The sequence below is a fragment of the Scyliorhinus torazame genome, chromosome 5, assembly GCF_047496885.1.
Source record: "Scyliorhinus torazame isolate Kashiwa2021f chromosome 5, sScyTor2.1, whole genome shotgun sequence".
NCBI lineage: Eukaryota > Metazoa > Chordata > Chondrichthyes > Carcharhiniformes > Scyliorhinidae > Scyliorhinus > Scyliorhinus torazame.
Window position 1 is genome coordinate 243,264,152 of NC_092711.1, and position 18,822 is coordinate 243,282,973.

The 18,822-nt window shown below is 48.6% G+C and overlaps 1 protein-coding gene across 1 annotated transcript in view; it reads right to left on the reverse strand.

Annotated features, from left to right (window-relative positions):
• Positions 1–18,822, reverse strand: part of LOC140420990 (ADP-ribosylation factor-like protein 13B) — a 59,512-nt gene that overhangs the window by 8,387 nt on the left and 32,303 nt on the right. The window contains exons 7-8 of the mRNA XM_072505228.1: positions 16,110–16,230; positions 1,602–1,851 (exon numbers count right to left, since the gene is read on the reverse strand). Coding sequence (XP_072361329.1) covers positions 1,602–1,851; positions 16,110–16,230 — 371 coding nt within the window. The remainder of the gene's footprint in view (positions 1–1,601; positions 1,852–16,109; positions 16,231–18,822) is intronic.

The following is an 18,822-nucleotide window of genomic DNA, read 5'->3' on the forward strand; positions in this document are numbered from 1 at the left end:
GCAATTCAAACAAGATATCCTTTAGGGTGACGATTAAAGGCATAAGGAAATGGAATTGAAATAAAATGTTACAACATGCAGAAATTGGGGGCAATAAAGAAAATGTGTCCTTAAACTCAGTGAGTCAGCAAAATAACATAAGGTCAAAATATTAAAGATTGCTCTGAAAGATCTTGGGCGGGATTCTCCGCAAACCGGCGGGATGGGCCACCCCAGCGCCAAGGAGTGGAGTGAACCACTCCGGTGTCGGGCCGCCCCGAAGGTGTGGAATCCTCCGCACCTCCAGGGGCTAGGCCGGCGGCGGAGTGTTTGGCACCGCGCCAGCTGGCGCGGAAGAGTTTGGCCCCACGCCAACCGGCGCCGAAGGACCTCTGCCGGCCAGCGCGAGTTGTCGCATGCGCTGGGAGCGCCAGCGTGTGCTGGCGTCATCCCAGCGCATGCACAGGGGGGTTCTTCTCCGCATCGGCCATGGCGGAGGTTGACAGCGGCCGGTGCGGAGGGATAGAGCGCCCCCATGGCACAGGCCCGCCCGCGGATCGGTGGGCCCCGATCGCGGACCAGGCCACTGCGGAGGCACCCCCCGGGGCCAGATCCCCCCATGCCCCTCCAAGGACTCTGTAGGCCGCCTGTGGCGCCAGGTCCCACCGGTAAGGACCTGGTGTGATTTATGCCGGCGGGTCCCGCAAGAAAACGGGCGGCCACTAGGCCCATTGCGGGCAGGAGAATCGCCGGGCGGGGGCGCTGCCAGCAGCTGCCGATCGGCGCGCCTCGATTCCCACCCCCGCCAATACCCCGGCACCAGAGAATTCAGCAGCCGGCGGTGACGGGATTCACGCCGCCCCCCAGCGATTCTCCGACCTGGCGGGGGGGGGGGGGGGGGTCGGAGAATCCCGCCCCTAATTGGGTGGCACGGTGGCACAGTGGTTAGCACTCCTGCCTCATGGCACTGAGGACTCCAGTTTGATCCTGGTCCTTGGTCACTGTCTGTGTAAAATTTGCACATTCTCCCCATGTCTGCATGGGTCTCACCCCATAGCCCACAAATGTGCAGGGTAGGTGGATTGCCACGCTAAATAGCCCCATTTAAAAAAATATTAAAGATCCACTGGCACTATTTAAAGAAGGGCAGTGAGTTCTATTTGTACCTCGGCAAGATACTCTTCCCTTAATCAACACCTACACAAACAATTTAACTGGCCATTTGTTTCAATGCTGTGTGCTGGATCTTGCTGTGTGAAAAATGGCTGCCTCTGTATTTGCCTAATTTAACAGTCTTCCAAAATGCTTCTCAGAGACACGGTAAACTTTTATATAAATACAGGTCTTTCCAACTGATTAAATTGTTGCCAACTTTTTTCCAAATAATCAATGTACTGTCCATCCTAGAATATTCCAAAGAGACAAATGTGACCCTATTATTGCATTGAATTTCCAAGGACCAAGCATCTCCCTGTTTGACCCAATTTGATAAGATTTTAATGTATCAAACCCAGTGGCTGTACATTGGATCTCACATAAGGGAGACTCACACACTTCCTGTTTTATAAAAGGGTTTTTTACACTAGATTTCTGGTGTGCAGCAAGCAGGTTATGTATTATACCTGTGATGGTTTCTGTGTTTAAAGAGCCTGGCATCAGTGTATTGCTCTCTGCTGGGTGAAAATTGTCTAGCTGTACATCGCCTCTCTCCCTTCTAACTTGGTCTGGTGTAGATTCACTGTTACTCATTTCTGAAGGGGAATCACTTCCATTCGGCAACCCTTTGGTCCCAGGCAAAGTCACATTACTTCCACCGAACCTGAGTTTTTTCTTTCTCTTAGTCACAAAGGCATTCCTGATTTTTTCTTCATCCTGTTAAAATAAAATGGAGAAATACTTTGAATTACAGCATAACAGTACGATGTACATTTATTGTAGCCTCAGCAGTGGAATATGTTGAATCACCATAAACACTAGGTGCTGAATTTATCATTAAAGGGGTGGGTAAAAATATTACCAACGCTGAAGTAAAAATAAACCCCCACATGAAAAACATAGAAACACCTGTCTTCTTTAATCTTTGGCACATTTTCCACATTCTCACCTTTTGAGGTCTCCTTGAATCACGTTACAAATGCAGGCTTTTGTAATGGTTGAGCAGTCTTCTTCAAATTGTTAACCCCACTGTGGTCCTAACTGCCTGAAGAAGATGCGGGAGGATGGATCTCGCTCTATCTATTTTCCTCCTTTCCCAAAGAAAGCACTTGCTCGCCACTCAGCACTTCCTTTCAATAGACTGATGGAGAAGCTGAAACCCCAGTGTACGAGTATGCATCCGGATAACTTCTATAAGAAATCCTCATTGCTGAATAACATTGAATCATATAGCATAGGAAGGAGGCCATTCAGCCTGCAGTGCCTGTGCTATCGATTTAGTCGCATCGCCATTTTCTTTTCCCATAGTCCCACAAGTTTTTTCCTTTTCAAGTGCATATCAAATTCCCTTTTGAAGATTAATATTGGATTTGCTACTACCATCCTTCCAGGCTGAAAGGGGTTGCATGTGGATTTAATAACAACTTACTGTAAAAAGAAAATTAAGCAAATACTTGAAGGGGAATAATTTTCAGCGCTATGGGGAAAGAGCAAGGGAACAGTGAGACAAATGCGATAACAAAAGATCTGCACAAACACAATGGGCAGAGTGGCCTCTGTAGTATAATTCTTTGAGTGGGGCACAAACCAAGGAGCTATGAATACAAATTTAGAGAAATATCTTTGCTCAGAAAATGATTAGATCTGGAACTCGCTACCTCAAGGAATAGTTGAGACAAACACTTAGATGCATTTATGGGGAAGTCGGATAAACACATGGGGGAGAAAGGATTCCCAAACTATGCTAATAGGTTTAGAAGGATAGAGTTAGGAGTGTGTTTGTACAAAGCATTAATACTGATGTAGACCTGCTAGGCTGCGTAGCCTGTTTTCCTCCTTTGCACTAGTCTCCTGGGGCAAACCTCTTATCATAGAATTTACAGTGCTGAAGAAGGCCATTTGGCCCATCGAGTCTGCACAGGCCCTTGGAAAGAGCACCCTACACAAGCCCACACCCCTCCACCCTATCCTTGTAACCCAGTAACCCCACTTAAGCTTTTTAGGCATGAAGGGCAATTTAGCATGGTCAATCCACCTAACCCACACATCTTTGGACTGTGGGAGGAAACCGGAGCACCCGGAGGAAACCCACGCACACACGGGGAGAACGTGCAGACTCCGCACAGACAGTGACCCAAGCCGGGAATCGAACCTGGGACCCTGGAGCTGTGAAGCAACTGTGCTAACCACTATGCCACCATGCTGCCCAAAGGCTCTCCCTATTCTAGCCCTGAAATCACATCTTTCTCTTGTGTCTCTCCTATCTCCACTCATGCCTTCTCCGAGTTCATCATGTCCACAAGACCCACCTCCTGTTCTCTCAACCCTACCTCCAAGGTACCACTGCCCACCCCACTTCCCTTTCTATCCCCATGTTGCTGATATTGTTAAAGGTTCTATCCCTTGCAACTGTTTTCCTCTCCTTCAAAACTACCATCATCTCTCCTCCTGAAAAAAAACCTTAATCCCTCTAATCTTGCAAATTGCTTCCCAATATCCGTATCCCTTTAATCTCCAATGTCCTTGAATGTGTGCTAAAGTTTTCCAAATGTGTGTCCATCTATGATGGAACTCTATGTTTAAATCCCTCAGATCAGAATTCTCCCTCCATCACAGTACCAAAACAGCTCTTATCAAAGTCAATGACTATGACCAAGATGAACTGCCCTTCTTGACCTGTTTGCAACCTTTGACATAGTTGAGCACTCCATCCTCTGCCACCACCATGCAGTTGGGTAGGACCTCATTCACTTTGATCCATTCTTATTACCCTGTTATAGCCAGAGAAACACCTGCAATGTCTTCCCTTTCTATTCCCGCACTGTTACTTCTGGTGACCCCAAGGACCTATCCTTTTGCAGTTCCAAATTCCCGATGGCGTGGACCTCTCATGGTCCCACCGTCTGGGAGCCTCGCGGACTCAGTCCGGGGCTGCCAGAGTTGGGGGGCAATCGGAGGGCAGGAGGGCTTCATTCTGGACTGGGGGTTATGTGTGTGGGCGGTCTGGGGCACGCGGGTTGCCGATGCGGGGCACTACTTTGTCCGTCCAGGTCCGCGGACTGAGTCCTCCATGGAGCACGGCGTGGCCGCTGGAGGCTGCCACTGTGCGCATGTACGGCCTCTGACTCAGAAGTGCGGAGGGGCGGGGGCGGGGCTTATCGGCGGCTAGAGCTGCAAGCTCTACCACAGTTTTCACGATGGTGTGGGGACTTAGTCCCAGAAATGGAGATCCCAGCCCCCAATTTCTCAATTCTGCCCCTCGGCAACATCATCCAAAGACACTGGCTACCCTATCAGGCATGTATGTTGATGTTACCCAACTCTACCTTACCACCATCTCTCTCAACTCCACCGGCTCAAAATTAGCATGCTGCTTGGCTGACATTTAAATATGGAAAACATTGGGGTGAATTCTCCACCTCCCCAGCCGAGTATTCTTCAGCAGTGTGCCGTTGCTGGTAGCAGGATTCTCCTTCCTGCCGCCGGCCAATGGATTTCCCATTGTAGCCACCCCACACCTCCGGGAAACCCATGGGTGGGTGTGCGCAGGCGACAGAACGGAGAATCCCGCCAGTGGAGAATTCACCCCATTGCCTTCAGTCCCTACCACAAATTCTGTTCCCTAAAGATCGATTCATTTCTCTCTCTCTCTGACAATCGTTTAAATTGTTCACAACTCTGATGTTGTTTATGTCTCTGAAATGAGATTCTGACCACATATCCATGCCAGCACCAAGATCAGTTATTTCCACCACTAATAACTCGCAACTTCATTCCTGTGTGTCCTTTCATTTGTTGAGGAAACCATGCCTTTCTTACCTTCAGACTTTAGCATTTCAATGCACATCTCACTGGTCTCTCATCTTCTATCCATCACTCCTTGGTACCCTATTCTAGCCACACAACCCTCCAACATGTCTGCACTCCTCCAATTCTGGTTTCTTGTGCATCCACAATTTTAATCGGCCCACCACAGATAGCTATGGCTTCAGATGTCGAAGACCAAACTCCAGAATTCCTTCCATAAACTCCTCCACCTCTCTGCCTCTTTCACCTTCTTTACGATGCTTCTGAAAACCCACCTCACTGACCAAGCTTTTCGTCAACTGCCCTCATATCTCTTTACGTGGCTTGATGCAAAACCTCATTTCATAATACATCTAGGAAGCACTTTATCTCATTTTACTACATTAAAGATTCAATAAAAACACATCTTATCACGGTTTCTGTACTGTAGGTTCAATATAAACTGGTTAACAATTGCATTAAAATGGCATACAAAAGAATTTTGCATAAAAATTGACCTCAATCTTCTGGTCTCTGGATTATTGGAGATATTTTTATTTTTTATTCATTTACGGGATGTGGGCGTCGTTGGTTAGGCCAGCATTCATTGCCCCTCCCTGGTTACCCTTAAGAAAGTGGTGGTGAGTTGCGCTTTTGAACAGCTGCACTCCCTTAGGTATGTGTACACCCAGAGTGCTCTTAGGGAGGGAGTTCCAGGATATTGCCCCAGCCACAGTGAAAGAACGGCGATATATTTCCAAGTCGGGATGGTGAGTGACTTGGAGGGGAACCTCTAGGTGGTGGAGTTCCCAGGTTTATGCTGCTCTTGTCCTTCTAGATGATAGTGGTCGTGGGTTTGGAAGGTGCTGCCTAAGGAATCTTGGCGCGTTCCTGCAGTGAATCTTGTAGCTGCCACTGTTCGTCGGTGGTGGAGGGAACGAATGTTTGTGGAAGGGAGAACAATCAAATGGACAGCTTTGTCCTGGATGGTGTTGACTTCTTGATGTGTTGTTGGAGCTGCACTCATCCAGGCAAGGGGAGAGTATTCCATTACACTCCTGACTTGTGGCTTGTAGATGGTGGGCAGGCTTTGGGGGGTCAGGAGGTGAGTTGCTCACCGTAGGATTCCTAACCTTTGACCTGCCCTGGTAGTCACAGCATTAATTTTGCTAGTCCAGTTCGGTTTCTGATCAATGCTAACCCCCAGGAAGTTGATTGCGGGGGATTCAGCGATGGTAATGCCATTGAATGTCAAGGGGTGGTGGTTAGATCCTCTCTTTTAGAAGATGGTCATTGCCTGCCACTTGCCACTTATCAGCACAAGCCTGGATATTGTCCAGGTCTTGTTGCATTTGGACATGGACTGCTTCATTATCTGAGGAGTCATGAATGGTGCTGAACATTGTGCAATCATTAGCTGACATCCCCATTTCTGTTCTTATGATGGAAGGGAGGTCATTAATGAAGCAGCTGAAGATGGTTGGGCCTAGAATACTACCCTGAGGAACTCCTGCAATGATGGCCTGGAGCTGAGATGATTGACTGCCACCCACCACAACCATCTTCCATTGTGCCAGGTTTGACTCCAACCAGCGGAGAGGTTTTCCCTAATACCCATTGACTCCAGTTTTGCTAAGGCTCCTTGATGCCATACTCTGTCAAATGCTGCCTTGATGTCAAGGGCAGTCACTCACCTCACCTCTTGCATTAAGCTCCTTTGTCCATGTCTGAACCAAAGCTGTAATGTGGTCAGGAGCTGAATAACCCTGGCGGAACTCAAACTGAGCAGCCGTGAGCAGGTTATTGTGTAGCCATGTAAAATGGCTGCGTTCCGATTAATCTGGCCAAAACCCAGTTTAAAATGGCTAACCCGAAAGACTGCTGGGAAAAGCAGCTAAGAAGACACAAGGAGGCAGCTGCAGACAGTATCGCATATTCAGCTCTGGGAAGTTAGCCCAGATCGATACTCAGGGCTATCAACAGCCCATCAACCCAGGTATTTGCAGTTACATTCAGGACTGTTTGCAGCCCATCTAGTCAGACATCCACAGTTAAATCGGCTATCCCCGGGAACAATTGCAACATATTAGCAATTGGATACCGGGCCAGACCTGTCGGCGCCTGCAGTAGCCGAAACAAAGACAGGTGAGCGACCACCCCCCGATCGAGGAATCGCCTCACCATTGGACACATCGACCCCAGAGATTGGGGACAGATCCAATCACTTGGGACTCGGGGTCAAGGGCCGCCCCGGGAGGCGGGAAGCCCCTGGGTCCTATAAAAGTGAGGGTCTAAGTTCAGATCTCTCTCTCTCTCCTCTTCGCCTGCTCGAGACCTTCGCAAGAACAGCAACCGGCAACAGTAAGTTTGAATCCAGCGATCGCTATCCGGTAGAGACACCTAGCCACTGACCTGTAGCAGCCTTTTGAATCCCGCAGGCCAGATCTGATTGGACAAGCCATTTGTTTCCCTGACCTGGTGGGCTCTTCCTAAGTTAAGTATTGGCCAGTAGTGATAGGTTTATTATATAGAAAGTAGTATTAGGGTATTAATATTGCTTGTTGTATATAATAAATGACCGTTGTTTTAATCCTTACTAAGCGGTGTGCTGTATTATTAATCATAACCTGAACTTGAACCACGTGGCGGTATCGTAAAGATACCTGGCGACTCATGAGCAAAGGTGACGTAATCAGAGCCAATAGACTAAGGTTAAAAAGAGGAACATAATTGGCGACTCCGCCGGGACCCGACTTAGAAGTGGAAAACCACTCCGGGAGAACCCCAACATTTTGAATTAGAATCCAATCGGAAACAAAAAAAACCCACAAGTGTTCAAGCGGTTCTGGTTAATAATTCACAATTCGGAAGTGTAGCCCCCTGTTCCAAATTCGAACGTAACGCGCAGATAAGAGAGAGCCATGCAGGCAATGCAAGTGATGCAGCGCCTCATGAACCCCGAAGATTTTGCTGTTGCACCAGTCAGCAGCGTAGGAGCGGGACAGTGTCCCGTTTGGGAAGTGGAAATCCGCAAATTTCTGCAGGTCAAAGGATGGCCCATGTGGAAGGATTTCTGCAATAACGGCGACTCAGGTCCTGGAAGTATAGGGCATACTTGGTGGGAGAACCTAAGTGAGATCCACAAAAAGAGTTTAGCAAAAGCGCGCAAGCCGATGGCAATTGTGTCCTGTCTGGCACAATTGCGAGGCACAGAGGAGGTCGTCAGGACGCTCCGCAAGGAAATAGAAGGCATACATCGGATGAGTAAAATCGATGTATGCAAAGTTGAGAAAGAGAACCTGGAGTTAAAAGGGAAATTAGCAGCAAAGGACGAAGAGGTGGCTGACGCCAAACGGGGTCACCAATCTTGTCTGGCGCACTTGAGTAGTTTCCAGTCACAATATGAAAAGGCTTATCAGGACCTGCAGCGTGCAGTCCTGGTAAAGAAAGAAACAGAAAACCAGGTAGAGACGCTCCAGAAACAATGCAGTGATCTCAAGGCAGCTTTGAGAGCGCTCCACGCCACAACCACGGAACAAAGGCAGAGTACTTTGGACCATGCAAAGTGCCGAAAGCAGATTGCAGACTTGAAAGCACTGCTTTCTGTCCAAAAGGGATTTCAAGAAACCTTTGGGGAAAGTTTAGACCAGGAAGACTGCCCTGATTTGGAAGAATTGCAAGAGACAGCGCAGAGATATGTTCAGGGAGCATGTGCGCAGGGAAAACACCAAAGGAGGAAAGCCCCCCAACCCCCCCACACAACAGATAATACAGGCTCCCATGAACCCTGTCACAACCCACCGCACCGCCACAGCAGACAAGGCGGAGGTCTTATATTCCACCCCCCTCACAGTGACCCAATTACGGGAACCGTGTGCCAAAATCACACCGTTCCTCCCCGCTTCAGACCCACACCATTTCTTTGCCACCGTCAAACACCAGGCGACCATGTATGGCCTGGATGAGAAAGGTAAAGCTCACCGTCCTCAGCTTAGACCCATCGGTCGCAGCAGCCCTTCCCGACCCACAGAATGTAGGAGGAGGCACCCTTGCAGAAATGCATATCGCGATCCTGGATGCGATCGGGTACAACCGGGGCGACCCCGTAGACGTTTTCTGTCTGAATAAATGCAGACAGAAAAAGTCTGAACACCCCACAGCGTTCGCAGGACGCTTGTGGATTCATTTTGAAGCCGTTTTCGGCAACGGAGATCGTGCCCATTTGTCCCCAGACAATATGGCCAAGTGAACCCGCACCCTTATCTCCCATGCCACGGAAGCAGGACAGAATGCCTGTAGCAATTAAGACCCCTCGGAGGAGGCTCATAATGAGAATTGGGTGGACAAAAGATTGTCCCGCGTTTGGGAACAAGCGGCTCACGGTAAATCAGCAACTAGAACCCCCGAGGAAAACCAAGCCGCCGCAGACGTGCAGGCAGTAAGAACCACTCTCCACAACCCCGCCTGGGTAAACGAGGGAAAGAACAGCCCCCCCAGCCAAACCGCAAGAGTGCTACAATTGCGGACAGTTGGGACATTTTGCTAAAGAATGCAATGGCCCTAAAAAACCACAGAGTGCCCAACCGACAGGCGCTCTCAATAAGAAAAAGGCAGAGCCCATAGCGACCGAGAACTGAGGTGTCCACATGATGATTTAAAGGAAACACTTGGTGAAAAGTGTTGTCCTTTCTGACGGAACCTGCAGAATGTTTTACGTTGTCTGTCTGTTTGTTAAATGTTGTTCGATGTCTGCCTGTTTGTTAAATGTTGTTCGTCCTACAGGAGAATGTTCTCACCGCCCTACACCCATTCACCTGAACTTTTTAACTTTTCCCACTGACACCCACCGCAGCCACACGCCCATTCTGCCGATACCTCTGACGACTTGCCTCAGACACCCGATCGTAACTACTCTTCTGATTTGATGGTAGAATCAGAACAGTAACCCCACCACGATGACTACATTTTTGTCCGTTCTTTGGTCGCTCAGGCAGTGGAGAAACGGCGTGAGACCCGCCCTGCCTGGGGACCCCCCCGTTGGTCAAAAACGCTCGGGTAGGGAAGATACGGTATTGGTAGCCGTCCTACCCGGGGACTCCACCCAAGTCTTACCCGTCGCAGCCCACAGGCACCTCATTCGACCTTTTCTTTCAAAAACAGCTTATTTTATTTAGGCAACCTTTGGGTTGCTGCCACATGCTATTTACATCCTAGAACATTTGGATGATAAACCTAGCACTGGTCCACCATTGGGAAGTGTGCCGTGTCCAAACGTTTGTTTTGAAAAAAAAAACGGGGGGAGAGTCACATACTGTGACCAATTATAAGGGTTTAATTGGCCCCAAGAAGGACAGACACACTAACACACCAGATATTAAACCGAAGTATTTACACACGCTACGCTTGTCTTACAGAACTCCAGAAGCTCCAAGTCCGGAGAAAACCAGCGAACACAGGAAAAGGAAAGAAAGAAGACAGCCATGAGGACTCCTTTCATCGTGCTCAACACCCTTTTGATGAACTTTTCGTTGCGTGGGAACGTGGACCCCATCACTCCAAACCCCTTTACTGTTAACACTTCACGGCCCAGTAGTACCGAGGGCCCAGTCACCAACCACGCTGCATTATCCTGGTGTGCCAAGTTCATAACTGGGTACTCCCTATCGTACATCACTGAGGCACTGTTGGCATTGGCTATACTCAGTTGTGCAGTACAGACCATGCGCCTCCGCAAGTGGAAAAGGAGAGCGTACCGCGCTCGAACCCCGGTCTATCGAATCCGATCCCCGATATTCGGCTGTGACCAGACCCCAGACCCCCGCGACATATGAATAATAAAACATGCACTGGCGGTTTTTCCTGTAAATAAAAAGAAAATGTATGGAAATGTATGATCCTGAGCTTGATTGCCACGCCAGGAAAGAGTATATTAAATGTTGTGATTGTTATTGTATGTTTAGAGAGATAAGATTGTATAATGCTTGAAATATTGTTTAGGTAAAATTAGAGGTTCCCAGTTTATTTTTTTATAGATGCATGCCCCTGCCTGACAAAGCACCCTCAAGAATTGTTTAGGTAAATTTTTGTGCATAGCTAGGGTCAGAGTAGTGGCCATGTAGGAGGTGCCCCCCCCCCCCGGTCAGGGAACGAAGAGGACAACATTTATGTGATCCTTCACGCTTCGCGTTAGGATCACAAGGCGGGAATGTAGCCATGTAAAATGGCTGCGTTCCGATTAATCTGGCCAAAACCCAGTTTAAAATGGCTAACCCGAAAGACTGCTGGGAAAAGCAGCTAAGAAGACACAAGCAGGCAGCTGCAGACAGTATCGCATATTCGGCTCTGGGAAGTTAGCCCAGATCGATAGTCAGGGCTATCAACAGCCCATCAACCCAGGCATTTGCAGTTGCATTCAGGACTGTTTGCAGCCCATCTATTCAGACATCCACAGTTAAATCGGCTATCTCCAGGAACAATTGCAACATATTAGCAATTGAATACCGGGCCAGACCTGTCGGCGCCTGCAGTAGCCGAAACAAAGACAGGTGAGCGACCACCCCCCGATCGAGGAATCGCCTCACCATTGGACACATCGACCCCAGAGATTGGGGACAGATCCAATCACTTGGGACTCAGGGTCAAGGGCCGCCCCGGGAGGAGGGAAGCCCCTGGGCCCTATAAAAGTGAGGGTCCAAGTTCAGATCTCTCTTTCTCTCCTCTTCGCCTGCTCGAGACCTTCGCAAGTACAGCAACCGGCAACAGTAAGTTTGAATCCAGCGATTGCTATCCGGTAAAGACACCTAGCCACCGACCTGTAGCAGCCTTTTGAATCCCGCAGGCCAGATCTGATTGGACAAGCCATTTGTTTCCCTGACCTGGTGGGCTCTTCCTAAGTTAAGTATTGGCCAGTAGCGATAGGTTTATTATATAGAAAGTAGTATTAGGGTATTAATATTGCTTGTTGTATATAATAAATGACCGTTGTTTTAATCCTTACTAAGCGGTGTGCTGTATTATTAATCATAACCTGAACTTGAACCACGTGGCGGTATCATAAAGATACCTGGTGACTCATGAGCAAAGTGACGTAATCAGAGCCAATAGACTAAGGTTAAAAAGAGCAATAATTGCTGAGTAAGTGCCACTTGATAACACTTTTGATGACTCCTTCCATCACTTTGCTGATGATGGAAATAGGGCAATAATTGGTTTGGTTGAATTTGTCCTGTTTCTTATGCACAGTTCACATCTGGGCAATTTGCCACATTGTCGGGTAGATGCCAGTGTTGTAGCTGTACTGGAACAGCTTGGCTAGGGGTGTGGCAAGTTCTGGAGCACAAGTCTTCAGTACTATTGCCAGAATATTATCAGGGCCCCGAGCCTTTGCAATATACAATGCCTTCTGCTGTTTCTTGATATCACATAGAGTGATATCAGTGATGCTGGGAACATCCTGAGGAGACCAAGATGGATCATCCACTTGGCACTTACATAGAACATACAGTGCAGAAGGAGGCCATTCGGCCCATCGAGTCTGCACCGACCCACTTAAGCCCTCACTTCAACCCTATCTCCTTACCCCAATAACCCCTCCTAATCTTTTTGGATACTAAGAGCAATTTAACATGGCCAATCCACCTAACTGCACGTCTTTGGACTGTGGGAAGAAACCAGAGCACCCGGAGGAAACCCACACAGACACAGGGAGAATGTGCAAACTCCGCACAGACAGTGACCCAGCAGGGAATCGAACCTGGGACCCTGGTGCTGTGAAGCCACAATGCTAACCACTATGCTACCGTGCTGCCCAAACTTCTGCCTGCAGATTGTTGTAAATGCTTCAGCCTTGTCTTTTGCACAGATGTTCTGGGCTCCTGTATTATTGAGAATAGGGATATTTGTGAAGCTTCCTCCTCCAGTGAGTTCATAGAACATAAAATCATAGAATCCCTAAAGTGCAGAAGGAGGCCATTCGGCCCATAGATTCTGCACCAACCCTTGGAAAGAGCACCTTACCAAGGCCTACCCCCCTCCCCGTAACCCAGTAACACCACCTAACCTTTTGGATACTAAGTGGAATTAGCATGGCCAATCCACGTAACCTGCACATCTTTGGACTGTTGGAGGAAACCGGACACCTAAAGGAAACCCACGATGCCATAGGGAGAAAGTGCAAACTCCACACAGATAGTCACCTTCGGTTGGAATTGAACCTGGGTCTCTGGCACTGTGAGGCAGCAATGTTAACTACTGTGCCACTATGTTGAGTTATTTAATTACCCACCACCATTCACGGCTGTATGTGGCAGGACTGCAGATCTTAGATCTGATGGGTAAATTGTGGAATCGCTTAGCTCTGTCTATTACTTTCTGCGTATGCCGTTTGACACACAAGTAGTCCTGTGTTGTAGCTTCACCAGGTTGACACTTAGTTGGTGGTAATGGTAGAATGGGGGATATGCCGGATCATGAGGTTGTAGGTTGTGGTTGAGTACAATTCTGTTGTTGCTGATGGCCCATAGTGCCTCGTGGATGTTCAGTCTTGAGTTGCTAGATCTGTTCGAAGTCTATCCCATTTAGCACGATGGTAGTGCCACACAACACGATGGAGGGTATCCTCAATGTGAAGACAGGACTTTGTTTCCACAAGGACTGTGCAGTGGTCCCTTATACTGATACTGTCACGGACAGATGTGTTTGCCACAGACAGGTTGGTGAGGATGAGGTTAAGTATGTTTTTCTCTCTTGTTGGTTCCCTCAACACCTGCTGCAGTCATAATCGAGCAGCTATGTCCTTTAGGACCAGGCCAGCTTGGTCTATGGTGGTACTATTGAGCCACTCTTAGTGATGGACATTGAAGAGCCCACCAGGGTATATTCTGCACCCTTGTCACCCTCAGTGCTTCCTCCAAGTGGTGTTCAACATGGAGGAGTACTGATCCATCAGCTGATGGTTGACAGTGTGTGGTAATCAGTTGCCCATGTTCAACCTGAAGCCATGGGATCCAGAGTCACTGTTGAGGACTCCCAGGGCAATTCCTTTCCACTGTGCCGTTACCTCTGTTGGATCTGTCTTGCCGCTGACACAGGACAAACCCAGGAATGGTGAAGTGGTGTCTGAACATTGTCTGTAAGGTATGATTCTGTGAGTATGACTATGTCAGGCTGCTGCTTGACGAGTCTGCGAGACAGCTCTCCCAACTTTGGGACAAGCTCTCATATGTTAGTAAGGAGGACTTTGCCGGGTCGACAGGGCTGGGTTTGCCGGTGTCATTTCCAGTGCCTGGGTTGATGCTGGGTGGTCTGTCCGGTTTCATCCTTCGTGTCATTCCAAAATGTCTCAGGAAACCCTCCTTGGAAGTCCCAATGAACTGATTTGTGGGATTTGCCAAAGAATTTGAACTTCCGATGGACAGTTCCCCCATTCCCCAGGACACTCTGGAAAAGTCTCCAACTCTGAGTTAGTGTCGGTAACTTTGGACAGTTCTGACTTACTTACCTGAATAGTTACCTGGGAAATAATAACAATAATAATCTTTATTATTGTCACAAGTGGGCTGACATTAACACTGCAATGAAGTTACTGTGAAAAGCCCCTAGTCACCACATTCCGGCACCTGTTCGGGTACACAGTTGGAAAATTCAGAATGTCCAATTCACCTAACAGCACGTCTTTCAGGACTTGTGGGAGGAAACAGACAGTGACCCAAGCGGGAATCGAATCCGGGACCCTGCCGCTGTGCAGCAACAGTGCTAACCACTGTGCTACAGCCCGACATAGCCAATGTTAGACATAAAAATCCTCATGTATTGCCTGGGTAACTATTCAACAGACTCTTCTCTGAACGCCTCACCACCCCTTCACCCCCGTGATCTATCCTGACTAGCTCCACACCACCCGACTCCTCCCTCGACTCACGTCACCCCATCTAATCCTCTGACAAGACCTGGCCTCCCCTCAGCACCCTGCCCAACTACCACCTTACCCAGCTGCCACCCTATCCCCTTACCTCAGCAACCTTACAACACTCATTCACTAACGCATTGAAAAACTGTTTAAATGCCCCATAGTGGACGCTAACCAGAGTTACAGCAGTTAGTGCCATAATAAGGGGGCATATATCTGCACATGTCCCCTTCTTTGATGTCTCTGAGGTTTCCTGAATTGACCGAGTTATGTCGGATCCTCCAGAGGAAGACTGCCCAGAAAAATTGGAGGAGGGCAGCAAAGTGATGGAGTAGTTAGCACTGCTGCATCATGGCACCGAGAACCCGGGTTTGACCCCAAAATTTGCACATTCACCCCGTGTCTGCGAGGGTCTCATCCCCACAACCCAAAGATGTGCAGGGTAGGTGAATTGGTAACGATAAATTGCGCCTTAGATGGAAAAATACAATTGGTACTCTAAATTAAAAAAAAGAAAAATTGGACAAAGGTAAATGGGCATCTTCTTGTCTGATCAAGGTCAGAAATAGGGGGCGGGATTCTCCGATAATGGGGCTAAGTGTTGACGCCGTTGCAAACGCTGTAGCGTTTTACGACGGTGTCATCTGGCCGCTAGTAGCAGCGACCCTGCGCCGCACAGGGGGCCAGCACGGCACTGGAGCACCTCACACAGCTCCAGCTGCCGGTACGGGTGCCAGCACGGACGGCGCGGGTCTGCGCATGCGCGCCACGGCTGGCGCAGGTCGGCGCAAGCGGGTGGGTTGCTGTCTCCGCGCTGGCCCAGGGCAATATGGCAGAGCCCTACAGGGGCCCGGCGTGGAGGAACATAGGCCCCCCCGCGCAATTAGCCTGCCTGCCGATCGGTTGGCCCCGAACGCGGACCTGGCCACCCAGAGTCGGATCCCCCCTCCCCCCAGCAGGACGGCCCCCGCAGCCAGAACGCCGATGTCCCGCCGGGTAGGACCACACACGAACGACGCCGGCGGGACTCGGCCGAACTCGGCGGTCATTCGGCCCGTCGAGTGCGGAGAATCGCCGGGGGTGGCCGCGTTGAGCATCCCCTGACTGACACCGTGTCAACCGCACCGGCGCCAATGGCGGCAATTCTCTGGTCGCTGGAGAATCCCAATCAGGGGTTCTGATCCTGATTGGGAGATTCGGGCCAGGGCATAACATATGAACCAAATGCTACATGTGAAACCGAATTGCACAGCACAGCAGTTAATCTCCTTTATATTCATACCTGAGCATTGATGGTATTATTTATACGCTTCAAGGGGGTGATTTTTGTGTGAGGTGTGGCTGCATGGTCTTTCAGGTGTTCTCTCTTATGCTTCTCCAATCCAACTCTGGTCCGTCTTTTCCTGTGAAATAAAGGAATCGGAGCCTTATTGGGTATTCTGCAGCGTGCTCCTCAAAGTCTGAAAGCAAAACCCAAGCTGACAAGTGACCTGAATTAGACATCTAAGTTCTTACACAAAATGTCGATGCAAAATTAAATTAACTGACCCAGGATAAAATCAAATGATGGATAGTCACTACTTCTGCTTTTCTCTTTCATGCCAAAGAGCACATAAGGCAAACTGTTTCTTCCACTGACTTGACATCCAGTAGGTTGTGCTCAGGTTATTTCATAACCTCATCAGCTTAGCATGCAAGCACCAACTACATACAATGGTGGGTATGTGCTGGGGTGGGGTAGGAGGCACAGGGGTTGCTGGAGGTTTAACAGATTTCAGGTGTTGTCTCTTACCATCATGCAATGGTAGAACATGATCCTCAATTAGGCTCGCCAACCTTCTAGGATTGCCTGGCGTCACAGAAATTAAACATTGACTTTCTGGACATTGCTTTGTGTAACCAAAAAAATAATAGTCTTAAAGAATTCTGTTTTTATCACTTCCGTTTCACACTTTCATTGTTAATTATAAAAATATTGGAGATGGAAAGAAAGGTTATTTCAATAACAAATGTGCAGGTGAAGATCTGAGAGTATGTCCAGTCCCAGTCACTTAATAATAGAAGAATGACAGCACAGAAGACGACCATTTGGCCCATTATTTCTGTGCTGACCCTATGAAGGACCAACTTACCAAGTGCCACTGCCTTGCCTTTCTCCCACAGTCCAGTAAATTATTCCTTTTCAAAAACTGACCTAATTCCCTATTGAATGACCTGATTAACCCTGTCTCCACTCCACTGTCAAATTCACAGTCCATTTCCTGAGATGGGCGAAGGCGCAGAGCATACTGGGTTAGACCCGATAATGACTTTGCCGGTTTTGCATGCCACCGCTGGCATGGCGTGCATATCTTGTTAGTGTTAGCAGTGAGGGACCAGAGCATGGCTTTCGGTTTGGCGTCAGGCACGAACCTCAATTTTGGCCGGTGCCTGATTCTCTGCGCAATCGCAAATCTTTTTTCCCCAGTCATGAGGAGGAGAATCCGAGCTATTGTGTGCTTCCCATTCTTCTCCAAATCTCCACTGTCTCCAAATTCCCAATTGAGCCACTCTGTTTAGATGCCACTCCATTTGCAGCACTGCTCTGTTTAGAATCGCTCAGTGATCCTGCCCTGCTTGATAGTGATCCCGGTCTGCCTCACAGTGATCCTAACCTGCCTCACTATGATCCCGGTCTGCCTCGCAGTGATCCCGGTCTGCCTCACAGTGATCCCAGTCTGCCTCACAGTGATCCCGGTCTGCCTCACAGTGATCCTAACCTGCCTCACTATGATCCCGGTCTGCCTCGCAATGATCCCGGTCTGCCTCACAGAGATCCCGGTCTGCCTCACAGAGATCCCGGTCTGCCTCACAGAGATCCCGGTCTGCCTCACAGAGATCCCGATCTGCCTCACAGAGATCCCGGTCTGCCTCACAGAGATCCCGGTCTGCCTCACAGAGATCCCGGTCTGCCTCACAGTGATCCTGACCTGCATCACAGTGATCCCAGTCTGCCTCGCAGTGATCCCAGTCTGCCTCACAGAGATCCCGGTCTGCCTCACAGTGATCCCGGTCTACTTCACAGTGATCCTGACCTGCATCACAGTGATCCCAGTCTGCCTCGCAGTGATCCTGGTCTGCCTCACAGAGATCCCGGTTTGCCTCACAGAGATCCCGATCGGCCTCACATTGATCCTGACCTGCTTCACAGTGATCTTGACCTGCCTCACAGTGATATTGGTGTGCTTCATAATTATTCTATAGTTTGACCTGGTAACTCTCTCCTCCACGCATTCTGTTTGCAGAACGCCATACTTCAGCTGCTGTTAATGCAGTGAAGTGTCAAATAATGAACAGCCTCGGACCCATAATGGCGGAGGAAAAATGGCATCACGCCTTTTAAAAACCTTTTTATGCATCTCCTAATGAGGGATTATTGGGCTAGAAGCAGATTGTTTATCTTGGGAAATAATTTGTCAAAAATTAGAAAACAGGAAACACAAACAAAGTCATCCTCGATTGAGTCACATGAAGTATATATATTTTCTTTAATAACAGCCCCATTCATCAAGGTTTTTAGTGTGCACCATTGGAGGTGTACACCATCGGAGGCAAAGGAAAAAAGACCCTGATGGGAGTTATGTAGGAGGTCCCCTAGCAATAGTTAGGGCATGGGGCAGAAAATAAATCAGGAGATAGAAAAGGCATATAAGTAAAGCAATATTACAATAATCATGGAGGAACTCCAATATGCAGGTGGACTGGAAAAATCAAGTCAGTAGCGGATTCCAAGAAAAGGAATTCGTGGAATGTCTACGAAATGTTTTTTTGGAGCAGCTTTGTGGTAGAGCCCATTAGGAAACAAGCACTACTGGATTTGGTGATTGTAATGAGGCAGACTTGATTAGGGAACTTAACGTGAAGGAACTCTTAGGGGCACTGACCACAATATGATAGAATTTACCCTGCAGTTTGAGAGGGAGAAGTTGGAATCAGATATAATGGTTTTACAATTG